General features: G+C 48.5%; 2 protein-coding genes across 2 annotated transcripts in view; one reads left to right on the forward strand and one right to left on the reverse strand.

Annotated features, from left to right (window-relative positions):
* The window catches only part of Cngb1 (cyclic nucleotide gated channel subunit beta 1), a 66,458-nt gene extending 56,383 nt beyond the window's left edge, over nucleotides 1–10,075 (reverse strand). Inside the window, exons 1-9 of the mRNA XM_075978009.1 lie at nucleotides 9,875–10,075; nucleotides 5,045–5,102; nucleotides 4,748–4,814; nucleotides 3,967–4,084; nucleotides 3,820–3,862; nucleotides 3,229–3,274; nucleotides 1,626–1,701; nucleotides 888–939; nucleotides 342–489 (exon numbers count right to left, since the gene is read on the reverse strand). Of these exons, the coding sequence (XP_075834124.1) occupies nucleotides 342–489; nucleotides 888–939; nucleotides 1,626–1,701; nucleotides 3,229–3,274; nucleotides 3,820–3,862; nucleotides 3,967–4,084; nucleotides 4,748–4,814; nucleotides 5,045–5,102; nucleotides 9,875–10,075 (809 nt within the window). The remainder of the gene's footprint in view (nucleotides 1–341; nucleotides 490–887; nucleotides 940–1,625; nucleotides 1,702–3,228; nucleotides 3,275–3,819; nucleotides 3,863–3,966; nucleotides 4,085–4,747; nucleotides 4,815–5,044; nucleotides 5,103–9,874) is intronic.
* Nucleotides 10,076–18,323: 8,248 nt separating this feature from the next.
* On the forward strand, nucleotides 18,324–25,971 carry Spmip8 (sperm microtubule inner protein 8). Its single transcript, XM_075976995.1, has 7 exons — nucleotides 18,324–18,546; nucleotides 23,955–24,016; nucleotides 24,261–24,435; nucleotides 24,720–24,781; nucleotides 24,889–24,953; nucleotides 25,129–25,161; nucleotides 25,941–25,971. Exons 1-7 carry the CDS (start codon nucleotides 18,324–18,326, stop codon nucleotides 25,969–25,971), a joined length of 651 nt encoding a protein of 216 aa, XP_075833110.1.
* Nucleotides 25,972–26,679: the final 708 nt, after the last annotated feature.

Raw genomic sequence — 26,679 nt, forward strand, 5'->3', positions numbered from 1 at the left:
GGAAAAAAAGGAAGCTGTAAAAGAATACATGCAATTCGCTTTTGATACAGGTGTGTGTGTGTTGCTTGTTTGGAGACAAGAACTGGCTATGGAGTTCAAGTTGGCCTTAAACATATGATCCTCCTGCCTCAGCTTCTTGAGACTGCAGGTGTGCACTTGGTATATGTTTAAAGGAACAGTACACTCCCCAGCCTGGCTGATGGAGGACCATGCTGATGAGGTTTGCCCGGGGGGGGGGGGGGGTGTCTGAGTTCTCTTCCAAGCAGATGTTCTAACTTTCTAGTTCAGCGAACAAATACTGAGCCTGCTCCCTATGGGAGGTGTGCCTTCAGGGTGCTCACCTGACAGGGTCCCCAGGTGGTGGCAGGGAAGAGGCCTGGAAACCAGGCTGGGGCTCTGCAGCTGGCTTCTCCTTGGGCTCCAGGGTTCCAGGATTGGGCTGGGAGGGACTCTCTGTGGGCTCTGTCTCCATCGGGAGTTCTGGAGGATCTGAGTGGTGACAGAACCAGCACTAAGACCCCATAGCAGGATTTCATCCATCCCTCCTGGGTATAAAGGGCCAGATTGGAAACTTGCCATGGCTGGGTGAAGAGCCCCTTGGGGACCACCCTAACACCAAACAGTACAGGAAGGGGAAGGAACATAGCCGAGCTTGTGAAGTTCAGCTGACCGTAGCTGCTTGAGTCCCAGATCTAAGGTGAGGTTCTAGTATTAGCAAGGACTGAACTGTCCCTTTGCCTGGCTGAGCACTAAGGTTCCCCTGAGACCACACACACACACACACACACACACACACACACACACACACAGTCTCAGCTCAGTCTCAGGTTCCTCTGGAACCTAGCCTGTGACCACTTAGGAAGCCCCTCCCAGTTCCTTCTCTGTACCTGGGTCCAAGACAGCAGCCTCAGGTTCAGGTTCAGGTTCAGCTCTCCAGGCCTGGAGGACAGAGAGGTGAGTCATGATCGAAGCCATCCCTGCACATACCCCACCTTGACCACCTGTGCCCTGGCCCCATGGGCTCACATGCATATGCATGTGTGCATACACATGTGCCTGGTGCTGGTGGTGGGACTATGACAGCTGATCTCCTTCGTTAACTTGATTCAGGATCTACAAGACACACCTCTGGGCAGGTCTCTTAGGGAGTTTCCAAAGAGGCTTAAGTGAACAGAGAAGACCCACTCTGAATGTGGGTGGCACCATACCATGGGTTGGGGTGCCAGACTCAACAAAAAAGGTTTAAGAGAGAGAGAGACAGACAGACAGACAGAGACAGACAGATCCACTAGCAATCACTTCTGCCTGCTGTCTATGACCAGCAGTGTGCTTCCCCACCATGGCAGACGATACCCACTTTAAACCATGAGCTAACATAAACTCTTTAAGTATCTTTTGTCAGGAGCTTTGCCTCGTTACTAAGAAAAGAAATGAATACAGCGGCTCTCTCTTGCTCCCAAATATCCCCAGGCCCTAGTCAGTCACTCCTCCCGTGAACGACACTCCAAGGAGAAGATCCATGCTCCATTGGATGTTGGGGGTTGCCAGGGCCTGCTGGAGTGGGCAGCTCCCCGGGCCCCAACCCTCCCTACTGGTCAGCTGCCCACCCCCAACTCATCACTTACCTCAGAGGATTTAGGGGGCTGAGGCAGCACTTTCTCCAGGTTCTGCTCAAGCCACCTGAGCAGCCACAGGCTGGATCTGCAGAAGGGTCAGAGGTCAGAAAATGGAGTAGCCTGAAATGAGCTACCTTACTGCCCACTGGGCCTAGGCCTGACCAGCTGTCTACAGCTGGAGCAAAGAGCCAGCAGTCTAGGAATGAGTGAGTGAAGGGGTAAATGGAAGGAGGGGTTGGGACAGAAGACATGAGTCTGGGTTTCTTGTGGAAATCACAAAGCGGTTCTTCAGGCTGACACTGGACATGACAACCTGAAAACTTAAGTGACTAGCAACAGGTACTAATTGAGGACTTTATATAAAGTCCTAGGTTTCTAGCCTTGGGCTTTATTTTTTTTTTAATTTTTTATTTGGTTTGCTTTTGAGACAGAGTCCAGTTACAAAGCCCCAACTAGGTTCAAATTTATGATTCCCCAATCTCAGCCTCCCCAGTTCTGGAGTTAAAGGTTACAGGTGTGTGCCCTAGTGTCCGGATTGGTTTGTGACTTTATTATTATTATTATTTTTGTTTTTTGAGTCAGGGTTTCTCTGTATATTCTTGGCTGTCCTGGAACTCACTCTGTAGATCAGGCTGGCCTTGAACTCACATCCACCTGCCTCTGCCTCCTGAGCGCAGAGATTCAAGGCGTGAACCACCACCACCCATCTGTGACTTTAAACACAGGAGGCTCTGCAGTTACACCAGTCAGAGGTGGATAAAGTGGACAGAACCCCCCCCCAAGCAGGCTCCCCAAGGTGTCATTGTCCCCATGTGACCTGACACCCTCACTGATAAGGCAGCTAGCTTCTTTTGAGAGGTCCTAAACTATGAGGCTGAGACAACCAAGTAGCATATTCTGCACTGTGGTCCAAGTCCTGTTCCCAGACACCACATAAGCCCAAACTCCCAGAAGGCTGTGTGCACAGAGCTTATCCATGCCTGTTTCCTTCTCAGAGGTGGCCCAGCACAGGGTCTCCAGCAAGCAACAGAAAGCACAGGCAGCGTGGTGTTTATACCACCCCATGCTACAGACAGGGGTTAAAAAGAGGGAAGAGGCTAGGCATGGTGGCGCACACTTTTTTTTTCTCGAGACAAGGTCTGTCTGTGTAACTCCTGTGGCTGTCCTGGAACTCACTCTGTAGACCAGGCTGGCTTCAAACTCGCAGAGACCCACCTTCCTCTGCCTTCTGAATACTGGAATTAAAGGTGTCCCAGCTCTCGGGAGGCAGAGACAGGCAGATCTCTATGAGTTTGAGGTCAGCCTGGTCTACAAAGCTAGTTCCAGACCAGCCAAGGTTACACAGAGAAACCCTGTCTCAACCCTCCTCCCCCATGAAAAAGAAGAAGGAGGAGGAGGAGGAGGAGGAGGAGGAGGAGGAGGAGGAGGAGGAGGAGGAGGAGGAGGAGGAGGAGGAGGAGGAGGAGGAAGAGGAGGAGGAGGAGAGAAAGAACATGCTTCGGGTCACACCAGAGGTAACAATAGACCCTGCTTTTGACCCCAAGGCTCTCAGCTCTGCGCACACTGCTTGGCCCACTATAGACAAGAGTGACACTTGCTAACAATGACTTACTCAGTATTGTGAGCCCTGGAAGCTTCGTCTGAACCATCTGCAGACCCTACAGAGTCAGGAAGTAAAGACAGGGGGGCAGGATGAAGAAATATTGCTCAGTGGGTACAAAGCTGCACTCCAGACAGCGTCGTCAGGAGTCCTGGCTGCGCAGGGGGCCGATACAGACAGTATCTCAAAATCTACAGAAGGGATCACGTGGGGAACCAAACATTGCCAGCAGCCATTAAAATGCACGAGGTTGTGTTTTACATCTCAGTTAAAACAATAAATTAACAAATTGAAAACATCCAGGAAGTCAATGGAGAAAGAGGAAGGAAGGAAAAAAAGGGAAAGAGAAGAGAGTGAGAGGAGACGAAGAAAAGATGAAGAAGGGGGAGGGGAAGAGGGGAAAAGAGAGAGCAACCATAATTTCATCAAGAGCAAACACTGCCTGAAACGCCACGTCAGCCCGAAGCAGCACTGAAACCGCTTAAAATCAGGCCACTCAATGCCAGTGGATGGGCTACTCCCGTGGACCACGCGATTCTCCCCACTCCCTATCCCTGTACCCTCTTAGGGCTCCCACCTTTGGAAGGGCCCTTTTGGTCTCACCTGATTCCCCGGTGCCACAGGGCCCCGGAATCTGTACTCCAGCCTGCTGAGACAGACAGACATTACAGGGAGGACAAGGAACAGCCTCCCCGGCCCCACAACCCTCTGCTGACCCCTCCTCCACCCGCAGGTCACCGGCCCTTGTACCTGATCTGGGTCTTCCACTCCAGCAACCAGGTTCTGGCCCCCCTTGCTGCTGTAGACAGGCTGTGGAACGACCTTCTCCATGCCCTTCCAGAACCAGGTCAGCACCCAAGAGCTGGGGCTGCCAAGGGATAGAAACACCACCGGTATCAATTCCCACACCATCTGAGTGGCAGTCCATATATCCCAAAGGACTTGACATAAATCAAGCTACTATCCCCACATGGTGAGTCTTTCAAACCTTGCTTCCTCTCTGGAAAGCACAGGGTACCCTCCAGTCCCTAGCCAAGCAGGTGAGGGAGAATTTCGGAGCCTGCCCTCCAGTTGCTTCAAATAGCCCAGCCTCTCTCCATACCCCAATTAGCTTGCTGCTGCCAGCATCCTCACATCTGGTCCTCTCTCTGGAGGCAGAGGCTGAGGCTAATCTGATCATGTGAGGATCCCGAGTCACTGCCTTTCGTTAGCCCCAGCCCAATATGTGTTTTGTTGGACAAACAATCTGGACTAAAATGGCTAAGCGTCAGGAACGTGGGCTTCACTGGGAAATCGGCAGCTCCAGTTGCCTGAAGTCACCCCAGCACTGAAATCATTCTGGCCCCCCAATATTACTGTGGCCTTCCCTCTCTTGCCCGCCATCCCTATTGTACTCAGAGCACCCCCAGCTTCCATGAAAGCTCCCCCAGTCAGTCCCTGATGCTCTGGGCCTCTATTGAATGGCCAGGGACTCTTGCATGCCAGTGGCTCTCTGAAGGGGCAGTTGGGAGGAGAGAGGGTGATATGGTACCTGTTCACCTTGGCAACAGCCACCTGGGCCTGAGGGGTAGACTGAGGAGGGTCAGTTTTCTGGGCCTCTGGCAAAAAAAAAAAAAAAAAGTCCCATATTTCAAATGTGGACCCAAGAGAGGCCTATCTCTTCCTTGCTGGGGAGATCAAGTCAGAGGCAGGACAGAAAGAGGCCACAAAGGGATTAGAGCTGAAAAGGCCCCAGGAGCCCACTCCAAGGTTTCACAGAGCCTTCACTGATAGGCTCTGAGAGGAAACCCCAACCCCCTGCCCAGCCAGCCTGGGTCCCAGCACTCACCTTGAAGGCTAGGACCAGCCTCAGCCACATCTTCCTCTTCCATTGGCTCCTCAGGCGGCTGTGGGGTTCAAACAGGACCCGTCAGTCTTGATGAGGCTGACTGGTGCAGAAAGCACAGCCTCTGGTTCACCCCAGCAGCCCCCAAAGTTGAATGACTCATTTCAGGATCATCTCTGTAAGTCCTGCTGGCCTCTCCCCCACCCAGGACCCTTGGGCCTCATCTCCCAGCCTCATATCCCCCACTCAGTGGCCTGAGAAGAGGGAGGAACCATAGGACAGACTTGGAGAACAGGGGTCAGATGTGCTCCCCCGTCAGGCCTCTTCCTCCCAGTGCCCAAACTTTCCTTCTTGCCACTGCTATTCACCTCCCTCCTGTTCCTGCAGCCTCCTCTACTCCTGCACACCATGTGCAGCTATAGACAGCCATGCATGGGCATCCATGCAGACAGCCACAGCTGTATACCCATACCTGAGCCCAGAGGACAGTGGGCAGCAAAGAGACACACTTCTGGGCCTCTGGAAAAGAGTCCCATACTTCATACCTGGTCTCCCAAGAGGCCCATTCCTCTCTAAAGTCACATTTATGTCTATATAGACATGATCATGCATATCACATTGTTGTGCATATAATGGTGATATGTATGCATGCATACATATACAAAACAAGTGTATCCATACAAATACACTTGTATCTACCTCCATGTAGACATGTCAGCAATACAACTATATTCATATACACATATGCACACACACTTGTACATAGACATGTCAGAGTACATACACATTAACACATGCACATGCAGACACATTTGCATGTGTATAAATACAGAAATTTGCATATACACATACATGTATGTGTTCAATCACATAAATAGGCATTTGTACAATTATGGAAGCATGCATATATACACATGTATACATATACAAATATACACACATCTAAAATATACACGCGTATACACGTGGCATATAAAATATGTTTGTATACAGGGATGTGCAAATGTAAGAACAGACACGTGCCAGGTGGTGGTGGCACAAGCCTTTAATTCCAGTACTGGGGGGGCAGAGACAGGTGGATATCTGTGAGTTCAAGGCCAGCCTGGTCTACAGAGGGAGTTCCAAGACAGGCTTCAAAGCTACAGAAAAACTCTATCTCAAAAAAACAAAAAAGAAAAAGAAACAAAAACAAAGAACAGACACAGAAATGTGTATGCACAAACACATAAGCTCATACTCAGAAATATGCACATACACATGGAATCGTGTGCACAGAAAAAACCATGCATGAATATGCATACAAATATACACACATAGGCATGCAGACCCAAATCTGAAATACCCAAGTGTGCCCACAGTATGCCATCATGAATAAACCATAAGCACATACACATGTACACACATACACACTCTATTGCCGGTTCCTAAACACACTCTGCACTCGCCCACGGGCAACCTTTCTTCTTCCAGAAATACCTTGCCTCAGCATCTCCCCAGTTAAAACTCCCCCACCAGTCTCTGTGCCTAAACACGCCCCACCAGCCTCCAATTTTGGAGGTTAAATGACCGTTGTCTATGAGTTCCCGGAAACTCTAAGAGCAGTGTTGGAGCTGGCTACCTTACTAGCCCTTTCTCCTAGTAGAAGGAGCTCATGGGTACTTGTCTATAGACTCCCAGGGACAATGCCTGTATGATTCTTTATGCCTTTTGCTCTAAGCACAGGATCTCACATCAATTAGAAGCCAAATGAAATCTGCTTCATTAAGCTGCTGAATTAATTGTCATCAGGCTCCTGAAGGGATGAGATGCCGAACTGGCAAGTTTTTGATACGCTTGAAGGAACATGCTAGAAAAATGTTCCTCGATATGTGGTATATGGGCCAGTGCCGGTGCAAACTGCTAACTGGTCCATGGTGGTTGAGCAGTTGGAATTAAAAATGAAGGGCTGGTTGAGATGCTTTTAAGGGTGCTTGCTGTCTGCTGAGGACACGCCCACAAAGAGTTGTCCTCTGACTCTGCGCATAAACGGAATAAATTTTTAAAAATCGGCCAGGCAGTGGTGGCACACACCTTTAATCCCAGCACTCAGGAGGCAGAGGCAGGCGGATCTCTATGAGCTTGAGGCCAGCCTGTTCTATAAGAGCTAGTTCCAGGACAGCCTGGGCTACACAGAGAAACCCTGTCTTGAAAAAAAAAATTTTTTTTTTGAAAATCTGTGTCAAGTCCCAAAGTGTATGTACTCAGTGGAACACTAATCCTGTTTAAAATTAGTTAGTTAGTTAGTGAGTTGACTGGTTTGTTAGTTAACTATTGGTTTTTCGAGACAAAGTTTCTCTGTGTAGACCAGGCTGGCCTAGAACTCAGAGAATTGCCTCACTCTGCCTCCTAAGTGCTGGGATTAAAGGTATATGCCACCACTGCTCAGCTCTTTTATTTTTTTAATGATTTATTTCTTAAAAATATTTATTTATTTATTATGTATACAATATTCTGTCTGTGTGTATGCCTGAAGGCCCGAAGAGGGCACCAGACCCCATTACAGATGGCTGTGAGCCACCATGTGGTTGCTGAAAATTGAACTCAGGACCTTTGGATAAGCAGGCAATGCTCTTAACCTCTGAACCATCTCTCCAGCCCCCTAATCATTTTTTTTTTTTTTTTTGGTTTTTCGAGACAGGGTTTCTCTGTGGCTTTGGAGCCTGTCCTGGAACTAGCTCTGTAGACCAGGCTGGTCTCGAACTCACAGAGATCCGCCTGCCTCTGCCTACCGAGTGCTGGGATTAAAGGCGTGCGCCACCATTGCCCGGCTAATCATTTATTTTTTAAGATAATATAATTATTACACTTCTCCCTTCTTTTTCCTCCCTTTAAACTCTCCCATAAACCCCTCCTTTCTCTTTTTCAAATCCATGGCCTCTTTATTCATTAATTGTTGTTATATACATAGCGTGTATACAAATATATTTCTAAATACATAAATGCAACCTGCTCAATCTGTAAATGTTACTTGTATGTATGCTTTCAGGGCTGGCCATTTGGTATTGGATACCCAATTGATGTTCTTCCCTGGGGGAGACTCTTTCTCCTGCTTTCGTTACCTGTAGTTCTTGTGTTGCCTACTTTAGCATATCCATTGCTGTTATCCTTGGAACACTAATGTTAAAAGATGCTTAGAAAATAAAATACTGTTTAAGAGGCCAGAGAGATAGCTCAGTGGTTAAGAATACTTGCTGCTTGCAGAGGACTCGTTTTCCCACCTGTTAGGCAGTCACTACTATCCTCAAGGAATGATGCCCTCTTCTGGCCTCTTTGGTCACTGCACTCACAAGAGCACACACACACACACACACACACAGTTATATATAATATTTAAAACAAATCTTTAAAAATGCTGTTTTTAAAAACCTATATTAGGGCTGGAGAGATGGCTCAGAGGTTAAGAGCATTGCCTGCTCTTCCAGAGGTCCTGAGTTCAATTCCCAGCAACCACATGGTGGCTCACAACCATCTGTAATGGAATCTATCTGGTGCCCTCTTCTGGCCTGCAGGCATACACACAGACAAAATATTGTATACATAATAAATAAATATTCTAAAAAAATAAATAAATAAAAACCTATATTAATTTCCTACTTCCTAAACTGAGAAAGTCTTCCTACAAAATAAATACCAGCTGAAGGAAGTGATGTGATTCTATTTTGGAGCTATTTCTGGATCTCCTTAGGAACTGGTAATAAACAGACCAGAGTCTAAAGTGTCTCAGTCTACTCTAAACTCAAGAGACTGACAGCCACAGCCGCAGGACATTTATAGCCTATTGCTTGTTTTTGTAAATAGAGAATGTATGTGTATATGATGTATGTACCATGTACATATTTAGAGAACAATTTTGGGTGTCAGTCCTTGCCTTTCGCCTTGCTTTGAGATGTGTTAGCCAGATTAGCTGGGACATGGGCCTCCGGGGATTCTCCTCTTTGCTCCCAACTCTCTGGGGAAGTGCTGGGACAACATATGTTCATTCAACTGCACCCAGATTTCACCTAGGTTCTGGGGATTTGAACTCAGGTCCACATGCTTGCATGGTAAATGCTTTTGCCCTCTGAGCCATTTCTCCAGTCTCACAAGTAAAGTGTATCAGCATACAGCCATGCTTGTGTCGATAAAAGTGAGTTCCAGGATAGCCAAGGCTACACAGAGAATCCTTGTCTCAGAAACCAGTAACTAACTTACGTACCAACTAAGAGCACTGACTGCTCTTCTAGAGGACCCGGGTTCAATTCCCAGCACCCACATTGGCAGCTCACAACTTGTTACCCATTCTGCCCAGCTGTGTTCATACTGTAGCTGGCGGGGCTGAGCCAACTAAGACACGGCATGGCCCACACAGCCTGTTTCACCTTTCACAGAAACAGCCGTGAGCAAACTTATCCACTCTCTGTGGCCTGAGTAGCCTCACTGAGATGTGCACTGAGCCAACTGAGATGTGCACTTGAGTGACCACAAGTCCTGCTGGCTCCTGCTTTCTTTCTTTTCTTTTCTTTTTTTTTTTAATATTTATTTATTTATTATGTATACAATATTCTGTCTGTGTGTACGCCTGCAGGCCAGAAGAGGGCACTAGACCTCATTACAGATGGTTGAGCCACCATGTGGTTGCTGGGAATTGAACTCAGGACCTTTGGAAGAGCAGGCAATGCTCTTAACCACTGAGCCATCTCTCCATCTCTCCAGCCCTCCCGCTTTCTTTCTTGAGCAGCCCATGGGGATCAGGTGGTTCAGGCTGTGAGTCCCTGAGCAGCAAGACCAGCCTGCCCTTGCCCCCTCTCCCCTCACCAGGGTTGGGGTCTCTGGCACATCCTCTTCAGGTGCTATTTCGGATTCTGGCTCTGGTTCCTGCTCCAGCTGAGGCTCTGGTTCAGGTTCTGGTTTTGCCTCAGGCTCCAGCTCTGGTTCTGGCTCTGGTTCTGCTTCCTCCTTAGTCTTCTGAGGGGTCTCTGGAGGCTGAGGCAGTACCTTCTGGACCCAGCCCAACATATTGGTGCCTGCAATGGGCAAAAAAACTGCTTAGTTTTTTAAAAGCAAGCCAAGCGGGCAAGGTGGGGAGACTGGGCCATGGCGTCCACCCAGTAGGTGTAAAGTCCGAATCCACGTTGGGTGCCAGATGTGGAAGGACACTTCAAAGAAATCGGTGGTTATTTATTTAGGGGTAAACTCACAAATCAGAATCCTCTGCTTGAACGGAGAATAGAAACCGAATCCCACAACCTGAAAGAGCGGACACACGTTCTACGTCAGCATGTATAGTGTAAGAGGCCACGCCCTAGTGGGCGGGTAACCACTGGCTGTAAGACTTCCTATAGCAGAGTCTTTAACTGTGCCGAATGCTCCTCATCCACGGCCACTTTGTGGGTTGCATATGCCCTTTACCACAGTTTATCTTTAAAAATATTTCTACAGGGCTGGAGAGATGGCTCAGTGGTTAAAAGCATTGCCTGCTCTTCCAAAGGTCCTGAGTTCAATTCCCAGCAACCACATGGTGGCTCACAACCATCTGTAAAGAGGTCTGGTGCCCTCTTCTGGCCTGCAGGCATACACACAACAGAATATTGTATACATAATAAATAAATAAATAAATATTTAAAAAATAAAAATAAATAAATAAATAAATGAAAATATTTCTGCAGTAGGGCTGGAGAGATGGTGCCATGGTTAAGAGCACCAGAGGACCCACATTTAGTTCCCAGCATCCACAGCAGGCAGCTCACAGACACCTGTAACCTCAGTTACGGGAGATCCAATATTTTCTTCTGGCCTCTGTGAGCATCCACGCATACATGAAATATGTACACACGTACACATTAAAAATAAATCTTCAAAAGAGTTTCTTTTATGAGCAGCCCTCTTTCCACCCCAGCCCCAGAAATGCTTATCTGCTTCTTGCCCCTTCAGTCTGAATTCCAGAATATAGAATTCCGGATATAGAGATCCCAGAGTTTCTATATCATACGTGGCCTTTGAGCATGATTTCTTTCATTTAACATACACATCTGAGATTCTTCTGTGTGTTACTGGCACTAATTCATTTATTTCTATTATGGAGTAGTATTCTATGGTATGGATTTTGCACACTTTACTTATCCATTTCCAAGCTGCGGGAATAATGGTTCAAATAAAGCATTCAAAAATTTAAAATATTTCTGCAATGTTATCAGAGGCTAGCTATTAGAAAGAATCTGAGCGCTCATCATGTGAGCCTGCATTAAGTAGTGATGCCGCCGATAGCGGGGATGTGGAAACGCTGGAAAGGAAGAAGCACAGTTGTTTGAACAGAAGATGTGCATGCTCTAACATTGTCATGAGCAGATCAGTTTGACTCCTCTCGCCTCTGTGTGCCTGTCTGTAAAGTGGGGGCACTGCAGCCAGGCATGGTGGTACTTAGACTCCAGTACTTGAGCCGGGAAGGCAGAAGGATAAGCAGTTCAAGGTCAGCCTGAACAAAACCAAGTGACCTTGATAGTCCCTACCTTGTGAGCCGAGTGTGAGAATAAAATCCATTAAGAGAAGCCAGGCATGGTGGTGCACACCTTTAATCCCAGCACTCAGGATGCAAATCTGTGAGTTCGAGGCCAGCCTGGTCTAAGAGTGAGTTCCAGGACAGCCAAGACTACATAGAGAAACCCTGTCTCGAAACACTAACAAATTGATGTTGTGGAAAATTATTTTAAGCTGTGTTACTTTTGTTTATGCTGTGAAACATTTGTTTTAATGATGCAAAGATGTGTTGCATTCTTTCATGTTGCTTTTGTTTAACTCTATGACACTGTGATTGTTTGCCTGTCTAAAACACCTGATGAGCTAATAAAGATCTGAACAGCCGGGCGATGGTAGCGCACGCCTTTAATCCCAGCACTTGGGAGGCAGAGGCAGGCGGATCTCTGTGAGTTCAAGACCAGCCTGGTCTACAAGAGCTAGTTCCAGGACAGGCTCCAAAACCACAGAGAAACCCTGTCTCGAAAAAGCAAAAAAATAAAAAAATAAAGAGCTGAACAGCCAATAGCAAGGCAGGAGAAAGGATAGGCAGGGCTGGCAGGCAGAGAGAATAAATAGGAGGAGAAATATGGAAGGAGCAAGGTAGAACAAGGAGAGGAGGACATCAGGGGCCAGCCATCCAGCCACACAGCAAGTTGCCAAGAAAGAAAGCTGCAGAGTCAGCTCAGCCTACAGTAAAGTGATGGGGGGCCGGATACAACCCCTGGGTTCTAGTTCCCTGCTGGTTCGAGGGTGTGGACACAGCGACTTCCTCCCGAGGTCACATGTGTGGGATGGTAGAAAGCACAGACCCCAGCCAACTATCAGCAGCCATGGAACCAGACCTGAGGAAAGCCCTCCTCAAAGCCTGGCTACCACACCCCTCTGACAACACTCATTCTTCCGACCATCTTGCCCTCCCCTACTCCCTGTAAGGGGGATAGCCATCCTCAGACTAATAAAATTGTCTAAGGTTGACTCTGGTCAAGACACGTTTACTCTCAAATCTGCTTGGACCCTGACTGCCTTCTTTTGTCCTCTGCTGGAGGACCAGTGGGCAACAATCCTGGCTTGCGTTTCTGAACTGTCTGGAAATTACTCGGGAAGAGGCCTCCTAGGCCAGTTTTCTGGATGGGAATTTGGAGGACCATCTTGCTGCCCTCCAACTTTAAAGAGCGAGGCTGAGGCAGGAAGATGACCTAGGGCTAGCCACCCAGGCTTCTGTCGAACCGCCAGCATTCTGAGAATCTTCTGAGGAGCTAGAGAAAACACAGATTCCTAGGCTCCCCCAAACCATAGTGGGACCTTAAGTCTTCATTTCTCAGGCTGCCCTGAAGCTACCAAAGTCTAAATCACGGGAGGCGGCATTACAGCTCTCCCATCTGGTCTACTTCATCTCCTCAATGCCCTGCTAGAAGCTGAGCATGGGGACCCCCCCACCAAGGAGTCCTACTGAGCCCCCACTTCATTCTGAGTTACCTGTTCAGATGTCAGCTGCTAGCAGGTATTGCAGTCTCAGTGCCCCTGAAGCTGGCCCCTCAGACACAGCCAGGATTAATTGGCGCTAGATGGGCCGAGCGCAAAGGATTAACATGTGCAGAAAGGGGGGGCAGGGCTCGTGCCAGGGGAGCCAGCAACAACCCCCAAGTGTGTCCAACAGGGTTTAGGGCCCTATAAATTGCTAGGGCACCTGCCCCAGTGCTGGAGCCAGACTTCCCACACCCTGGCAAAGCCAGAGAGAGACTACAAAACCAGGAATGGATGTCTGTGTGGTTCTGGGGGACCCCTCAAGGTGACAGGAGCTCATCGGCTCAGCCAGGGGGACAGGAGTGTGTCCTTACTCTCCAGCACCAACGTTGGACCTGAGCAGGCTCTCTGCGGCAGAGTCTTTAATAGCTCGAGCTTTACCACAAGAACCAGGACAGGACCTTTAGCCAAAATCTGTACTTAGCAGCATTTCCCGAGAAACAGAACCAAGACAGTATAAAGTCTCAGGACCAGAAGGCCTAGGATATGCCCCAGTTAGACATCTCTAGCCTCAGACTCCCTGAAGGGTAGCAAGTTCTCAAGACACAGCATTCAAGGTAGCCAAAGGACCGAGACTGAGCTCCAAGGCCAGCAGCAGGAAGAACCACACCCAACTAAGGAAGAAGAATCAGAGACAGTTTCTCCTTTTTCCTCTATTCTGCTCCCTCCCAGACCCTAACCAAGCAGATTAATTCCAACCACATAAGGGGGTGACCTCAGTTTGCTGACCTGCATGCCAGTCTTGCCTGGAAGCATCCTCCCAGGCACACCCAGAAGTCACGCTTTACCAATTTCTGGGCATTCCTAATCAGCCCAGTTAAAGCCCAAAATTAACAGTCTTGATCATCGCAAGGCCTGTCTGATAACTGACCAAATTGGGAAACTGAGGCTAGACTCTCAGAAGAAATACAGATCCAGGAGTAGGGGGTGCAAAGGGCAGTGGTCCAGGGGAGAGGGGCTCTGTGAGGTGGTAGCACCCGAGTTGGTTCTAGGGTCACTTAACCTGAGGATCCTGTGTGCCTGGGAGTCAGCCATAAGCCTGCTGAATGAGACTGGTTTAGGACTTCCTCTGAAGCCCATCGTCCTGTCGCCTCTATTACTGTAAAACAACCCCTTAAACCAAGTCATTTACAAGGAACAGAAGGGTACTGTTCCCTGCTGCTACAGAAGATCAAAGCAATAGAAGAGGTGGAATCTGGGAAGCGGCACGTGATGCTTGTTTCTGACTCCGGCCATGGGCACCAAGCTCTGCGTGTAAGTCTTCATGGCACTGGGTCCCTTCTCTCAGACTGTTTCTAGGGTAGGCTCTTCCAGACGAAGCAATCATATTGTAAACTTCTCTTTCTTGTTGTTTGGGTGTTTCAGAGACAGGATGTTGCTAAAATTCCTTCCCTGGAGGAAGCATAAGCAATTTCTACATCTTCTCTCCCACGGTCCCAATGACAAACCCAGCACAGTTCCACCAGAGTTCACTATGGGGAGCCAAAGCATTTATCAGACTTCCTTAGAGAGTGTGGGCGAGTAGCCGGGTAATGCTGGCGCACGCCTTTAATCCCAGCACTCGGGAGGCAGAGGCAGGCGGATCTCTGTGAGTTCGAGACCAGCCTGGTCTACAGAGCTAGTTCCAGGACAGGCTTCAAAGCCACAGAGAAACCCTGTCTCGAAAAACCAAAAAAAAAAAAAAGAGAGAGAGAGAGTGGGCAACAGGTTATTTTTGGAGTGTGGGTGTTCCTCCGCCAAGAGCCTACACCAGAAAGTCTTTTCCCAGCAGGGTTGAAGACTTTTGTTTGTTTGTTTTGAGACAGGGTTTCTCTCTGTAGCTGTCCTGGAACCCACTCTCTGTAGACCAGGTTGACCTCGAACTCACAGAGATCCACCTGCCTGTGCCTCGTGGGACATAAGGCATCTGCCACCGACGTCCAAGACTTTCTTACAGCTGCATAGACAAGCACCTTTGCTGCTCTGCCCTGGGAGGGTCTTCCCTCACCTAAATTCTCTAGCCCCTCTGAGGTCAGGAGCAGTTAGGCCAGAGTCGTCTGTGACAGGTGGTCGCGAGCAGCAGGGTACACACAGGTGAGAATTGTGATTCCCTGCCCTACCCCCTGAGGATGTCAATTGTCAACAAGCCCAGTGGAGATAATCTCTTGCAAATTGGCACAGCAGAATTCCCCAAGCCGGCAGCTGTTTAGCTGGGAGGGCAGTCCTGTACAACGCAGGGCCACACACCCTATAGCCATGGTTCGGTGTGAACTCAACCTCTGGGGTGCTGAGATTATAGCTGTATGCCAGCATGCTTAGTTCATATTCCACTTTTTAATATACCACTAAACTCTTTTGTAAAGTTAGTACCCTGTGTCTGGACCTGAGTAGCAGTTACCAGTGTCAGGGGTGGAGGATATGTCTCAATTTATAAAACACTAAATTATATATTTATATGCTTTCTGTATTTTTTATTTGTTTTTTTTTTTAAACAGGATAACTCTATGTCGCTCTGGTTGGCCTGAAACTCACTATGTAGATCAGGCTGCTCCTGAACTCACAGAGATAGACTTGCCTCTGCCTCCTGAGTAAGAATTAAAGGTGGGTGCCACTATGCCCAGCTATTTTTTCTTTTTTTTTTTAAGATTTACTTATTTACTTATTTTATATTTATTATGTATACATCTGCAGGCCAGAAGAGGGCACCAGATCTCATTACAGATGGTTGTGAGCCACCATGTGGTTGCTGGGAATTGAACTCAGGACCTCTGGAAGAACAGCCAGTGCTCTTAACCGCTGAGCCATCTCTCCAGCCCGCCCAGCTATTTTCTAACATTAAAAGAGTTGGACTTTTCAGGGCATTGGTGGTGCATGCCTTTAATCCCAGGGGCAGCGGTAGGTGAATCTCTGAGTTTAAGGCCAGCCTGGTCTACAGAGCGAGTTCCAGGACAGCCAAGGCCACACAGAGAAATCCCATCTTGAAATAAAACAAAACAACAAAGAGTTGTGCTTTAGGTTGGGGGTGCTAATCAGAGTCAGCACTGGGCAAGTTTCTGTACGAGGAGGCCTTGCTTAGGTTCTGGGTCCCTACAGAGGAGAAGCCCCCAATCCTAAGGCAGTGAAACAGCAGGAGATACTGAATGGCAGGTTTAGCGCTCCTATAAGTGTATGCAGATCATATGCTAATATACGCAAAAGAATAGGCAGCCCCAGGATTGCAAACCTCGGGATGTCTTGTTCTAAACCCAGAGCATCAAGCTGTGGGGAGGATACCCACAGCCTGGCTTTCCTGGGGGAAAGGAGGCTGCAGCTCCCCAGGTAGTGAGGTGGAGTGGGGTGGGGGTGGGGTGAAGTATCACCTGCTAATCCCTAGCCTGCTGAGGCCACCACTCTTCCTGATCCCTGCCCTGACCCTGGAGCCTGGCTAATCTTCACCCCCCAAAGACCAAAGGCAGCTTGACATCCCCTTCCCTGAGATTCATGGGGATCAGGGGTCCTCCAGGCTCCCAAGCAGCCCTGTTGCAGAGTCTAGGGTCCCTGCCTAAAACAAATAGTGCTCTTGGGGCCAGAGAGAGGCAGTAGTAACTAGTGTCGCTGTCCTATTTAGGGCTACGATTACTGTGATGAAACACCAAGACCACAGCAACTTGTAAAGTGTTTACTTGGCTTATATTTCCAAATCCCTGTTTATCATTGAAGGAAACCAGGATAGGAACGCAAACAGGGCAGAAACCTGGAGGCAGGAGCTGATGCAGAGGCCACGGAGGGGTTCTGCTTACTGGCTTGCTCTCCATGGCTTGCTCAGCCTCCTTCCTTATAGAACCCAGGATCACCAACCCAGGGACAGCACCACCCACCATGGGCTGGGCCCTCCCCCATCAATCACTAATTAAGAAAATGCTCTATAGGCTAGCCTACAGCCCAATCTTATGAAGGCATTCTCTCAGTTAGGGTTCCCTCCTCTCAGATGACGATAGCTCTTTGAACGAGCAAACACAATAGCACAGTCTTGAGTGGGCCCAGCAGCTATGCTTGCCCTTGTGTGGCCAGGTCACCTTCATAGAGCCCCAGTTCTGGCATCCCAAGATGCTTGGCTTGTGAAGCAGCCATGGAGATCCCCAAGCTTTCAGGGAAAGGGATCTCTGGCAGCCTGTGTTGCCAGGGTTACCTGGGAGCTGTGCCCTCACAATCAGGCTGCGGTTGGGCATTGTCTCCTTATCCTGCAGCTGCCCATGAGGCCCACCCTCCTCCCTTCCTCTGCTCCCTGAGCAGCAGAAGAGAAGGTTCTTCTGCCTGTGCATCTGGTCCGTGCCCTGCAGACGAGGTAGTGGGTGTGGGTCCACGGCAGCAGGGAGCTCTCTTCCTTCCTTTCTGTTCTACCATCCTGTCTGTCCTCATGTGCTGGCGTCTCTGAGACAGCTTCCCATACTTTCTCGCCTTCCTGGTCCTCCATGGTCAAGTTCTTCTCCCCTCCTTCCTACCTAGCCCCCATCTCCATTTTTCACCTCTAACTTGGGGGTCAGGAAGTAGAGTCAACAAATTCTCACTAAGGTGCAAAAGACTAAAAGGGGGCCTCCAGGGCATATCTGCTTTTTAAAAGAGAGGCACTAGGTAACCACCCATCTTTTTCTAATTCTGATCTGCCGTATTTCTCCCCCTTTAAAAACAGTCTCAGCTGGGCGGTGGTGGACAAGCCTTTAATCCCAGCACTCGGGAGGCAGAGGCAGGCGGATCTCCGTAAGTTTGAGGCCAGCCTGGTCTACAGAGCAAGTTCCAGGACAGGTTTCAAAGCTACAGAGAAACCCTGTCTCAAAAAATAACAAAACAAAACAAAAACAAAAAAAAGTCTCGTTATCTGTACCATTTGGGGCAAATGCTAGATATAACCAAGGCAAATCCAGAGTTGGCTACCTAGTGTCACAAGACATACTGTTCAATATTTAAATCTCAGACAGTTCCTGGAGTGCCCCAACTTCAGGCCTCTCAGCCCCCCCCCCCCCCACTGTGCTGACTTCCTTCATATAGCCCTGGGTGCAGTGTGTGTGTGTGTGTGTGCGCGCGCGCGCGCGTGCGCGCGCGCGATATCTGTTTTTTGTATATCCCTGCCACCCAAGTGGAGTTCCTGAAAAATCACTGGGCCTACAGAAGATTCGCAATAAATGCTTGACAAAAACTTAAATCAACCTGTAGACCAAGAACGTGTGCCTATATGTAAGGACGTCTAACTCAACCCCTCTGCTCCCCAGCAATGGCCCAAATCATCGATGTGGTGCCCTGGGAAGATGGCTCTGCCCATGTATATGCTTCCCCAGCCATCCTCCTCCCGCTGGAGCGCGTGCGCAACCCACTCGCCGGTGTGAAGCACCAGCTCTACCACCCAGCCCTGCCCACGCTGCGGCGCATGGACATGGACACTGTCAAGGGCTGCCTATCGGATGAGCACTCCCAATCTTCCACCTACTGCTCCAAAGGTCAGGCCACGTCGCCACCAGCAGCTCAAGGGTCTCCTGTTTGCCTTTGGAGCAAGGGTGGCTCGCAAGATGGGGATCTTGGAGGAAACGGCTGGGGGCAAGTGGTAGATGAAAAAATGATGGAGGCTAGTCCAGCTTTCTACTCCCTTCCAGAAGGTTCCTCCAAGATCCACCCACTACTTCCCGAGCAGAAAAATGGGGACCGGTACAGAGCCTGCCTCCCCACTCCCGGGGCTTTGTGAGGCAGCGTGAACTAAGGGTGAAGGGCGGGTTACCTGCTACTGCACGACTGATGAGCAGAGAACCCTGCTGCTGCTGTTGTGGGAGGCGGTGTTCTTTTACTTCCTTTAGGTCTTAACAAAATAAGGTTTCTTCGGCTTGGAAATTTGAAGGCAACATCCCCACTGCATCGCAACACGTAGCCCAGGCTGGCCTTACACTCTGCTCCTCCTGTCTCAGATCTGTAGCCCCAAACCTGATCTTCTTACTGGCCTGTCATGCGGATGAGGAGGGCTTAAGCTGCGTGCGCACAAAGAGGTCAGAGGAAAAGCCTTGGGCGTCGTTCCTTGGTTTGCTGTTCACCGTGGGTTTGAGACTGGGGTTCATCAGCTAGGCTGGACTGGCTGACCAGCAAATGTTGGGATCCTCCTGTCCTCTCTGCACACTAGGATGACAAGTGTCCCCCACCACACTCAGTTTTTCATGAGTGTGCCGGGACCAGACCTTGGGTCCTCATGTTTATATAGCAAGCACCTTACTAACTGAGCTATCTCCCTTGTGCCTCCAGTCTTTGAGGCTGTGACTTGTACGCTGTCCTGGCGGACCTTGAACTCCTGAACTCAAGCTGTCCTTGTTCAACCTCCATTTCAGCAGGGATTGGCGGTCTACACCACCACACTCGATACAGAAAGTCTTTTGTTCCCTGACTTTATAAGATTTTTCAAACAGAAAAATGTTGAAACGGCAGTGTTCTGAGCTCCTTTCCCTCTGCCCGCCCGAGGTCGGTTGCAGTTTGTATTCATACGCTATCTCTTGCTTTCTTTTCTCCATTTCTCTCTCTCTCACTCTCTCTGTTTTCTCTCCTGTATTCTCCTTTCTTCTCCCTCCTCCTCTTTTCCTTTCTCTCTCTTTTCTCCCTCTTTCTCTCACATTCACACACACAAATGTGCATGCCAAATTTTGCCAGGGAGTTGGTTCCCAGCCCCCTTCATGACATGATACCATGATCATACCTGGGAAAGTTAACAATAATTCCACAATAGCCCTTAACCAGCACCCTTAAAATCTCCCCTGGAGTCTACAAATACGTATATTATAGTTTAAAATGGGAATGGGGTTGAACTGAGGGTTATGCATCAGGTAAGTCTTTAGCCTCAGCCTAAAATGATTTTCCATCATTTATATTTTTTCCTTGGACTATTGGATTTTTATTATAATTTTTTTGTATTTAATATTAAGATTAAATCATGGCCCCCCACCCTTCACTTTCTTCTCTCCAAAACCTCCTATATACTTCCCTGGGGTCTCCCTCAAAAATCATGCCTCCTTTTCTTTACTTGCCGTCACATACATACATACATGCATACATATGTACATAGTCCCAAATATAACATGCTCAGTCTGTATAATGTATGTGTGTTTTCAGGCCTGACTATTTGGTATCAGAAAGCTGATTGGTGCGCTCTTCCCTGGGAAAGACTATTTCTCCCACTCTCTGCCCTCCTTAGATACTGCTGTAGTTCTTTGTCTATGCTTGAGACTTTGTGACCTTCCCTGCTTCCATGTTAGGTGTCAATTGGTGCCATCCTTGTTCAGGTCATATATGTGCAGCCATGTTAGTGAGATTTCACAGGTGTAGCTTCACTGACATTTCTAGGAGATATAATCTCACAGCAAAATGCCTGCTCTTCTGGCTCTTTCTGCTCCCTCTTCCAGGATGATTCCTGAGCCTTGCAAGAGTTGTATTATAGACGTATCACTTGGAACAAGACACTGCAAGTCCCCATTTTGATCAACTGTGGTTTTCTGTAATGGTCTCCTGTATATGTGTTGATTTTATTGATTAATGAATAAAGAAGCTACTCTGGCCTGTGATAGGGCAGAATAGAGATGGGCGGGGGGAAACTAAATTGAATGCTGGGAGAAAGTAGGCGGAGTCAAGGGGACGCCATGTAGCCACCACAGGAGACAGACACACTGGAACCTTGCCAGTAAACCACGAACCTTGTGGTAAAATATAAGATGATGGAAATGGGTTAATTTAAGGTATAAAAACTAGCTAGCAATACACTTAAGTGATTGGCCAAGCCATGATTTAATTAATATAGTTTCTGAGTGATTATTTCTGGTCTAGGCATCCAGGAACCAATGAGCAGCCTCTAGCAACAGTCTCCATCTACTACAAAGAAAAGTTTCCTCGATGAGAGGAGGAAAATTGCATTTACCTTGGATATAAGGATGAATATTTACCACTAAGGGATTATGCTGGTTTAGCAAAGTGGCAGGTGTGGGTTCTCCAAGATCAATGACTTCTCTAACCCCAAGTAGTTGGTTAGGTTTCCACCCAGGCATGACCTCCCTCTTGTCGAGTAGGTCTTAAGCCTAATTAGAGAGCTGATGGTCACTGCCAAGTTATGCTTGCTACTATTGCTACTATTGTTACTATTGTTACTATTACACCCTTAGGGTTATCATGGCATGCTGGCCATTGTCCTGGTTCATAGTATCATAGCTGGGTGGGGCTTTCCTCCTTTGTAAAGTTTACCAGAAGGGACCACAAGAGCTAGTCCTCAGAGAAGAGGCTTTTGGGGCAGATCCAACTTGGGTGCTCTGGATCCTGGTCAAAGTGCACAGAATCTTTAGCCATAGCCACCGCTGGGAGGCAACCAAGTGAAACACCAATAATGTATAATGTTTTGGGAGTCTCTTGGATAACCTTGACCAGGAATTCAGAAGAGAGCTTCTTATGCCCAGTGTTAGTTTTGTTTGCTTATTTGTTTTGCTTTTTTAAGGTGGTCTATGGCACTTGGAAGGGGCATTGTCAGCCCAGATGGAAATTTTCATTTAAAATATGTGTGTATTGTATTCTAGGTATTTTTATGTAGTTAAATAATAGTATGATATCCTTATTATGTTATTCCTTCCCTTCTCTTTCCCTATTTATCTCTCTTCCCTAACTAATGTCCCTGATTTTTCCCACTTCCTCCTTCACATCACTTGTACTCTGCTATTTCCTTCCACCTGTGTTCTCTTTTTATTTTCCTGGTTTCTGCAGTTACTCCAGGTTATGTATGCACTCACATCCAAAGACTTCAGACTAGAAATCTCAGATGAGAGAGAATTATAACATTTATCTTCCTGGGTCTTGGTTACTTTATTCAACATGATCTTTTCTAGTTCTGTCTATCCAACCAGGCCCTGGAGAAGGATGTTGTCCTGTTGTGTTTTGTTTCATTTTGTTCTTCAAGACAGAGTTTCTCTGTGCAGCCCTGGCTGTCCTGAAACTCACTCTGCAGACCAGGCTGGCCTTGAACTCACAAAGATTCGCCTGCTTCTGCTTCTGAAGTGCTGAGATTAAAGACATGCGCCACCACTGCCAGACTATTATTGACTTTTTAAGGGAGTCAAAACAACAGCATTGTAGACAATCCTCCACGGTGAGTTTCAGCAATTGTTTCCAGGGTATTCTTTAATTTGTTACATGAAAGATGGATCTACAGGCTTGATTATCCACCTTCAGCATTTCATAGGTGACCTGACAATATAAGAAGGTCACTAAATTCTTCATTGTTTATGTTGCTACCTTTGGCGATTTGGTTAAAGTGGTGACCTGAGTGTCAGCTCTTCTTGGTCTGCAATAGTCTCTGTAATGGTAAAAGTAAAATGTTGCAGGTCCCCAAGTGGCTGCAGCAGGCAGCAGGGAGCCCCTGAGTGGCAGGTGAGGGACCAAGACTAATAGGTACGCCATGCAGAGTGAGGTTGGATATTTATTTAGTGGCTTATGGAGGGGGAAAGAGAGTAAGGGGAGAAAGAGAGATGGGGAGGAGAGGAGCCACAGCAGCAGCTACCTCTTTGGGAGAGAGATGGAAAAGAAGAGAGCCCGGGCTGCAGGAAAGAAGGGAGATCTTCTGGCCTCAGTGGTGGAGGGTGGGAGTGGGCAGGGTTTGTCTCTTAAAGGAACAGGATGGACCATTACAGTCTCAAGACTTAAAGATCCTAGACCTACATGAACTCAAATGAATACTTTTTGTTGTTCTTCTGGGGATTGAAGACAGGGTCTACACAAGCTAGGCAAGTTCTTTACCATTGAGGTATACTCTAGCCCTTAGATTTTTGAGACCAAGTCTCATGAGATAGCCCACACCGATCTCAGACCCACAATCCTTCTTCAAGTGCTAGAATTGCAGGTATGTACCACCAGACCTGACTCAGATTACTCTCCACAGTTCCCTGGCGCAGGTATGATTGGGTTTATTTAGTTTAATGACCAATGCTTACGTTCTTTTGCTGTTACAAACATGAAAATGGATCCCCTTCTTTTGACATCATTTGTGGAGGCAAAGGATGTGTGCATATTTGCAATTCTTTTTATTTTAAATTTTCCTGGACTGCTGTCTGTAGGCTCTAATCAATTCACACAGCCTCCAGTAAATATATGCTGAGGGGCCTATTTCTTTTTTTTTTAATTATTTTATTGGCGTTTTAGCCTGTATATATTTGTGTGAGGGTGCTGGATCCTGGTGTTACAGACAGTTGTAAGCTCCCATATGGGTGCTGGGAATTGAACCCTGGTACTCTAGAAGAGCAGTCAGTGCTCTTAACTTCTGAGCCATCTCTCCAGCCCCTGAGGGGCCTATTTTTTTTAAAGCTATACAACATTTGCATTGTTCCCAGTCTGGCCTAATAAGTGGAGGAAATTGAAATATTAATGTAAATTAAATGTACATTCATCTTATAAAAACAGGGTGTCTTTTTATGTGTTTAGGGACCATGAAGTCAAATGAATTTCTAGTATTTGTGTATGAACTACTTAACCAAGCCATTTATCCATGTTTCCCAGCACTTGGGAGGCAGAGGCAGGCGGATCTTTGTGAGTTCGAGACCAGCCTGGTCTACAAGAGCTAGTTCCAGACAGGCTCCAAAGCTACAGAGAAACCCTGTCTCGAATTCCCCCCCCCCCAAAAAAAAACCCTAACTTTTTTTCTTTGAGACAGAATCTCACTATGTAATCTTGGTTGGCCTAGAACTTGAGGTGTAGATCAGGTTGACCTTGAACTCCCAGAGAGTCTGTCTTTGCCTCCTGATAGGTGGGACATTTTTTTCTCTCATAAGGTGCCTAGTGTGGGTCAAGCCTCTAGGGTGGACCTGTAAGAGCTCCTGAAAGGGACACCTTTATCATCTTTCAACAGATGACTTTAACAAGGCCCACTTCACACTCCTGGGAGTCCCCAACAAACCCCTGCAATGCCTGGTGAGTGTACTTTGTCCTCAGCCATGGATGGGCTCAGCGGCACCAGTCTGTACTGATGCCTAGGCACTTCTGGTCCAGGGCTCTACTTCCTGAGCATATGCCCAGCCGCCTACCAGGGACTTCACCCCCATGCAATCCAGGCCCTGGTTTACTGTATCTCCCCTCCCCCAGTCCAATGGGCCTAATGTTAGCTCAGGAAGCCCCCAGGATCTTGCATCTGCCATAATGATCCATCGTTCTGTAGGACTTAACAGGGACCGGCCAGAAGCTCTGTCATAAGTACCGCGAAGGAAAAATGGTGCCCATCGCACCAGGCATCAACCGGGTCGACTGGCCCTGCTACACGCGTGCCATTGAAGACTGGTCTAAATTCGTGTCCAGGTCCGGGGAGTTCAAGCTACCTTGCATCAACAAGAGGGGTCAGTCTACCATTCACAAAGGGCTCCCTAGAGAGGGGGAGATCTCCCGCAGGTTGATGACATTCTAAAGCAAGGAATGAAGGAATAAGGACCATGGGCCCAAGGACCAGCAAGGCAAGCACAGGGACCAGGTTGGGGTTGGAGAGCGGCTGGGACAACTCCAGGTCAGGGAAGCCACTGGGGCTGGGCCTGAGAGCTAAGCAGGGCTCCGGCGGGGAGGAGCTTAAATGAGGGCGGGCCAGGTTTGTTCGGATCTAGGTCCCCAAGGTGGGTTCTTTTCACAGTGGAGCGTTTCAGTGGCTACGCGGTGCGGTACTTGAAGCCTGACGTGACCCAGAACTGGCGGGTAAGGAAAGATGCACGTAGACCCGACCCGGGTGCTTGGGAGGGAAGCGGCTGCTGGGGTCCGCGCCCTGAGGGCTTACAGATCCCCATTCCTGTGGCCTGCCCCAGTACTGCCTCAACCAGAACCCCAGCCTGGACCGCTATGGACAGAAGCCCATGCCTTTCGACTCGCTGTAAGTGACACCACGCCGGACCCCTACGGGACCCCGATCCCCGAGCTGGGAAGTGGGGATTGTTACTGTAGGACAGATACTGAATTCCTACCGAACCGGCACCTGTCGGCGGGTGCCTGGTACCTCCAAGCTCTGGGAGCCGTGTTCAGCAGGGTTTTTCTCGGTTCTTTCTCAGGAACGCATTCCGACGCTTTGGCTCCCACTACAGGTAGTGAATGGCCCCGCCCTGGCCGCAGTCTGCCACGCCCCCTGGGAAGGGGGACTTGAAGATGCTCAGCCAGCTATCAACCTACCGCTTAGTGGGCCCGGGCTAGGGGTGCATTTCTCACCAGGATTGGCCCGGTGGAGGTCGGAAGGAGAGGGCCTGGGAGGATGGAGAAGGAAGGAACTGCCATCTGCTTCCTGCTGCGTGATAGCGTCCCCAGCAGGGTCACCTTTAGTTAAAGGCTAGGTACTAAGTGGAAGTGCTGAGAAACTCATCTCTCCAGCCACGCCCTGTGCGGCAGACTCCGTAATGCGACCCCATCTCCTACACACACACACACACACACACACACACACACACACACACTGGCACAACCATGCACTCTGTCTCTCCCTACAGCACACACTCCGCTTCACCTCTTGTAGCTTGTAGCATCCGGAGTGCCCTTTCCTGTTCCCGAAAACTGCCTTCCCCAGCTCACACGGAGGAAAACTTTGGGTGTTGTTACTGTGTGACACTAGAGTAGGTTCATACATGACTGAAAAGCCATGAAGCAGTTGACGTTGAGGAGTCATTGGGAAATATTATGAGGTAGATTCGAGATGAAGAAGCTAGTCAAAAAGATACGACAGGAAATAGAGGGCTATTGAGATGGAAACTATTTTTAGATCCCTGAGGACAGAGAGGTGGGCTTTGGGGTGGTGGTGGAGCGTGGGAAGAAAAGCTTGTTTTTTCTTGAGAGCACCCCGGAGTTCCCATTTCACTCCTCTTTCTCTCTACAGTCGTGCCAACTATCTGACTCCCTGGCATTAATCTGTGGGTGGGGAAGGCTGATCCCTCTATGGCTGGACTGTGTCACCTCCAGGTCCCCTAGCAAGGACAGAGGGCATATGGTGGCACCATCCATCTCCCTAGGAGTACAGTTCAAGAAATAAATCTATTGCTTCTTTAGAGAGGCCCTAGGTCTCTATGTGTATGTATATATGTGTGGCGTGGGGGCTGGTCTGGGTCAAGAACAGTCGGTCGTGTATTATTACCCTTGTCTGCTTTTTACCAACACCTAGGGAATAGGAAGAGAGTGTGTAGGAGCTAGTGATGGATGTTTTGTGGCCTTGTGTAGAATATCAGGCCTGAGGCTCAAGTCTAGCTGGGGCTGAGGCACTTGGGCAGGCTGGGATCTGGCTCTCCCTTGTCCTTCTTTCCCTTACCTGCAACCCCTAACCAAAATCCTGAATTTGCAACCTTCACCTGAGTTTGAGCACTAAGTGGAAAGGAGGGGATGAGAGGGATCCGTGACACCTCTCTGGAATGGGTTTCCTGGTACCCAGAGCTTCCCTGAAAGGAAGTGGGCATGTTAGGCTTGTGCCATCTAGTCCCTATGAAGCAGTAAGTTTCAAATATAAACCCGGATGAGGTGAGAGCATTCCGGTCTCTTCAAGGCACTAAGGAATTTATCACCTAAATAGAAGGCCATCTGCTTTCCTCTTCAGCAGTGAGACTGGCCCTCATCTGTCCCTCAAC

Source organism: Microtus pennsylvanicus, chromosome 6, assembly GCF_037038515.1.
Source record: "Microtus pennsylvanicus isolate mMicPen1 chromosome 6, mMicPen1.hap1, whole genome shotgun sequence".
Classification (NCBI taxonomy): domain Eukaryota; kingdom Metazoa; phylum Chordata; class Mammalia; order Rodentia; family Cricetidae; genus Microtus; species Microtus pennsylvanicus.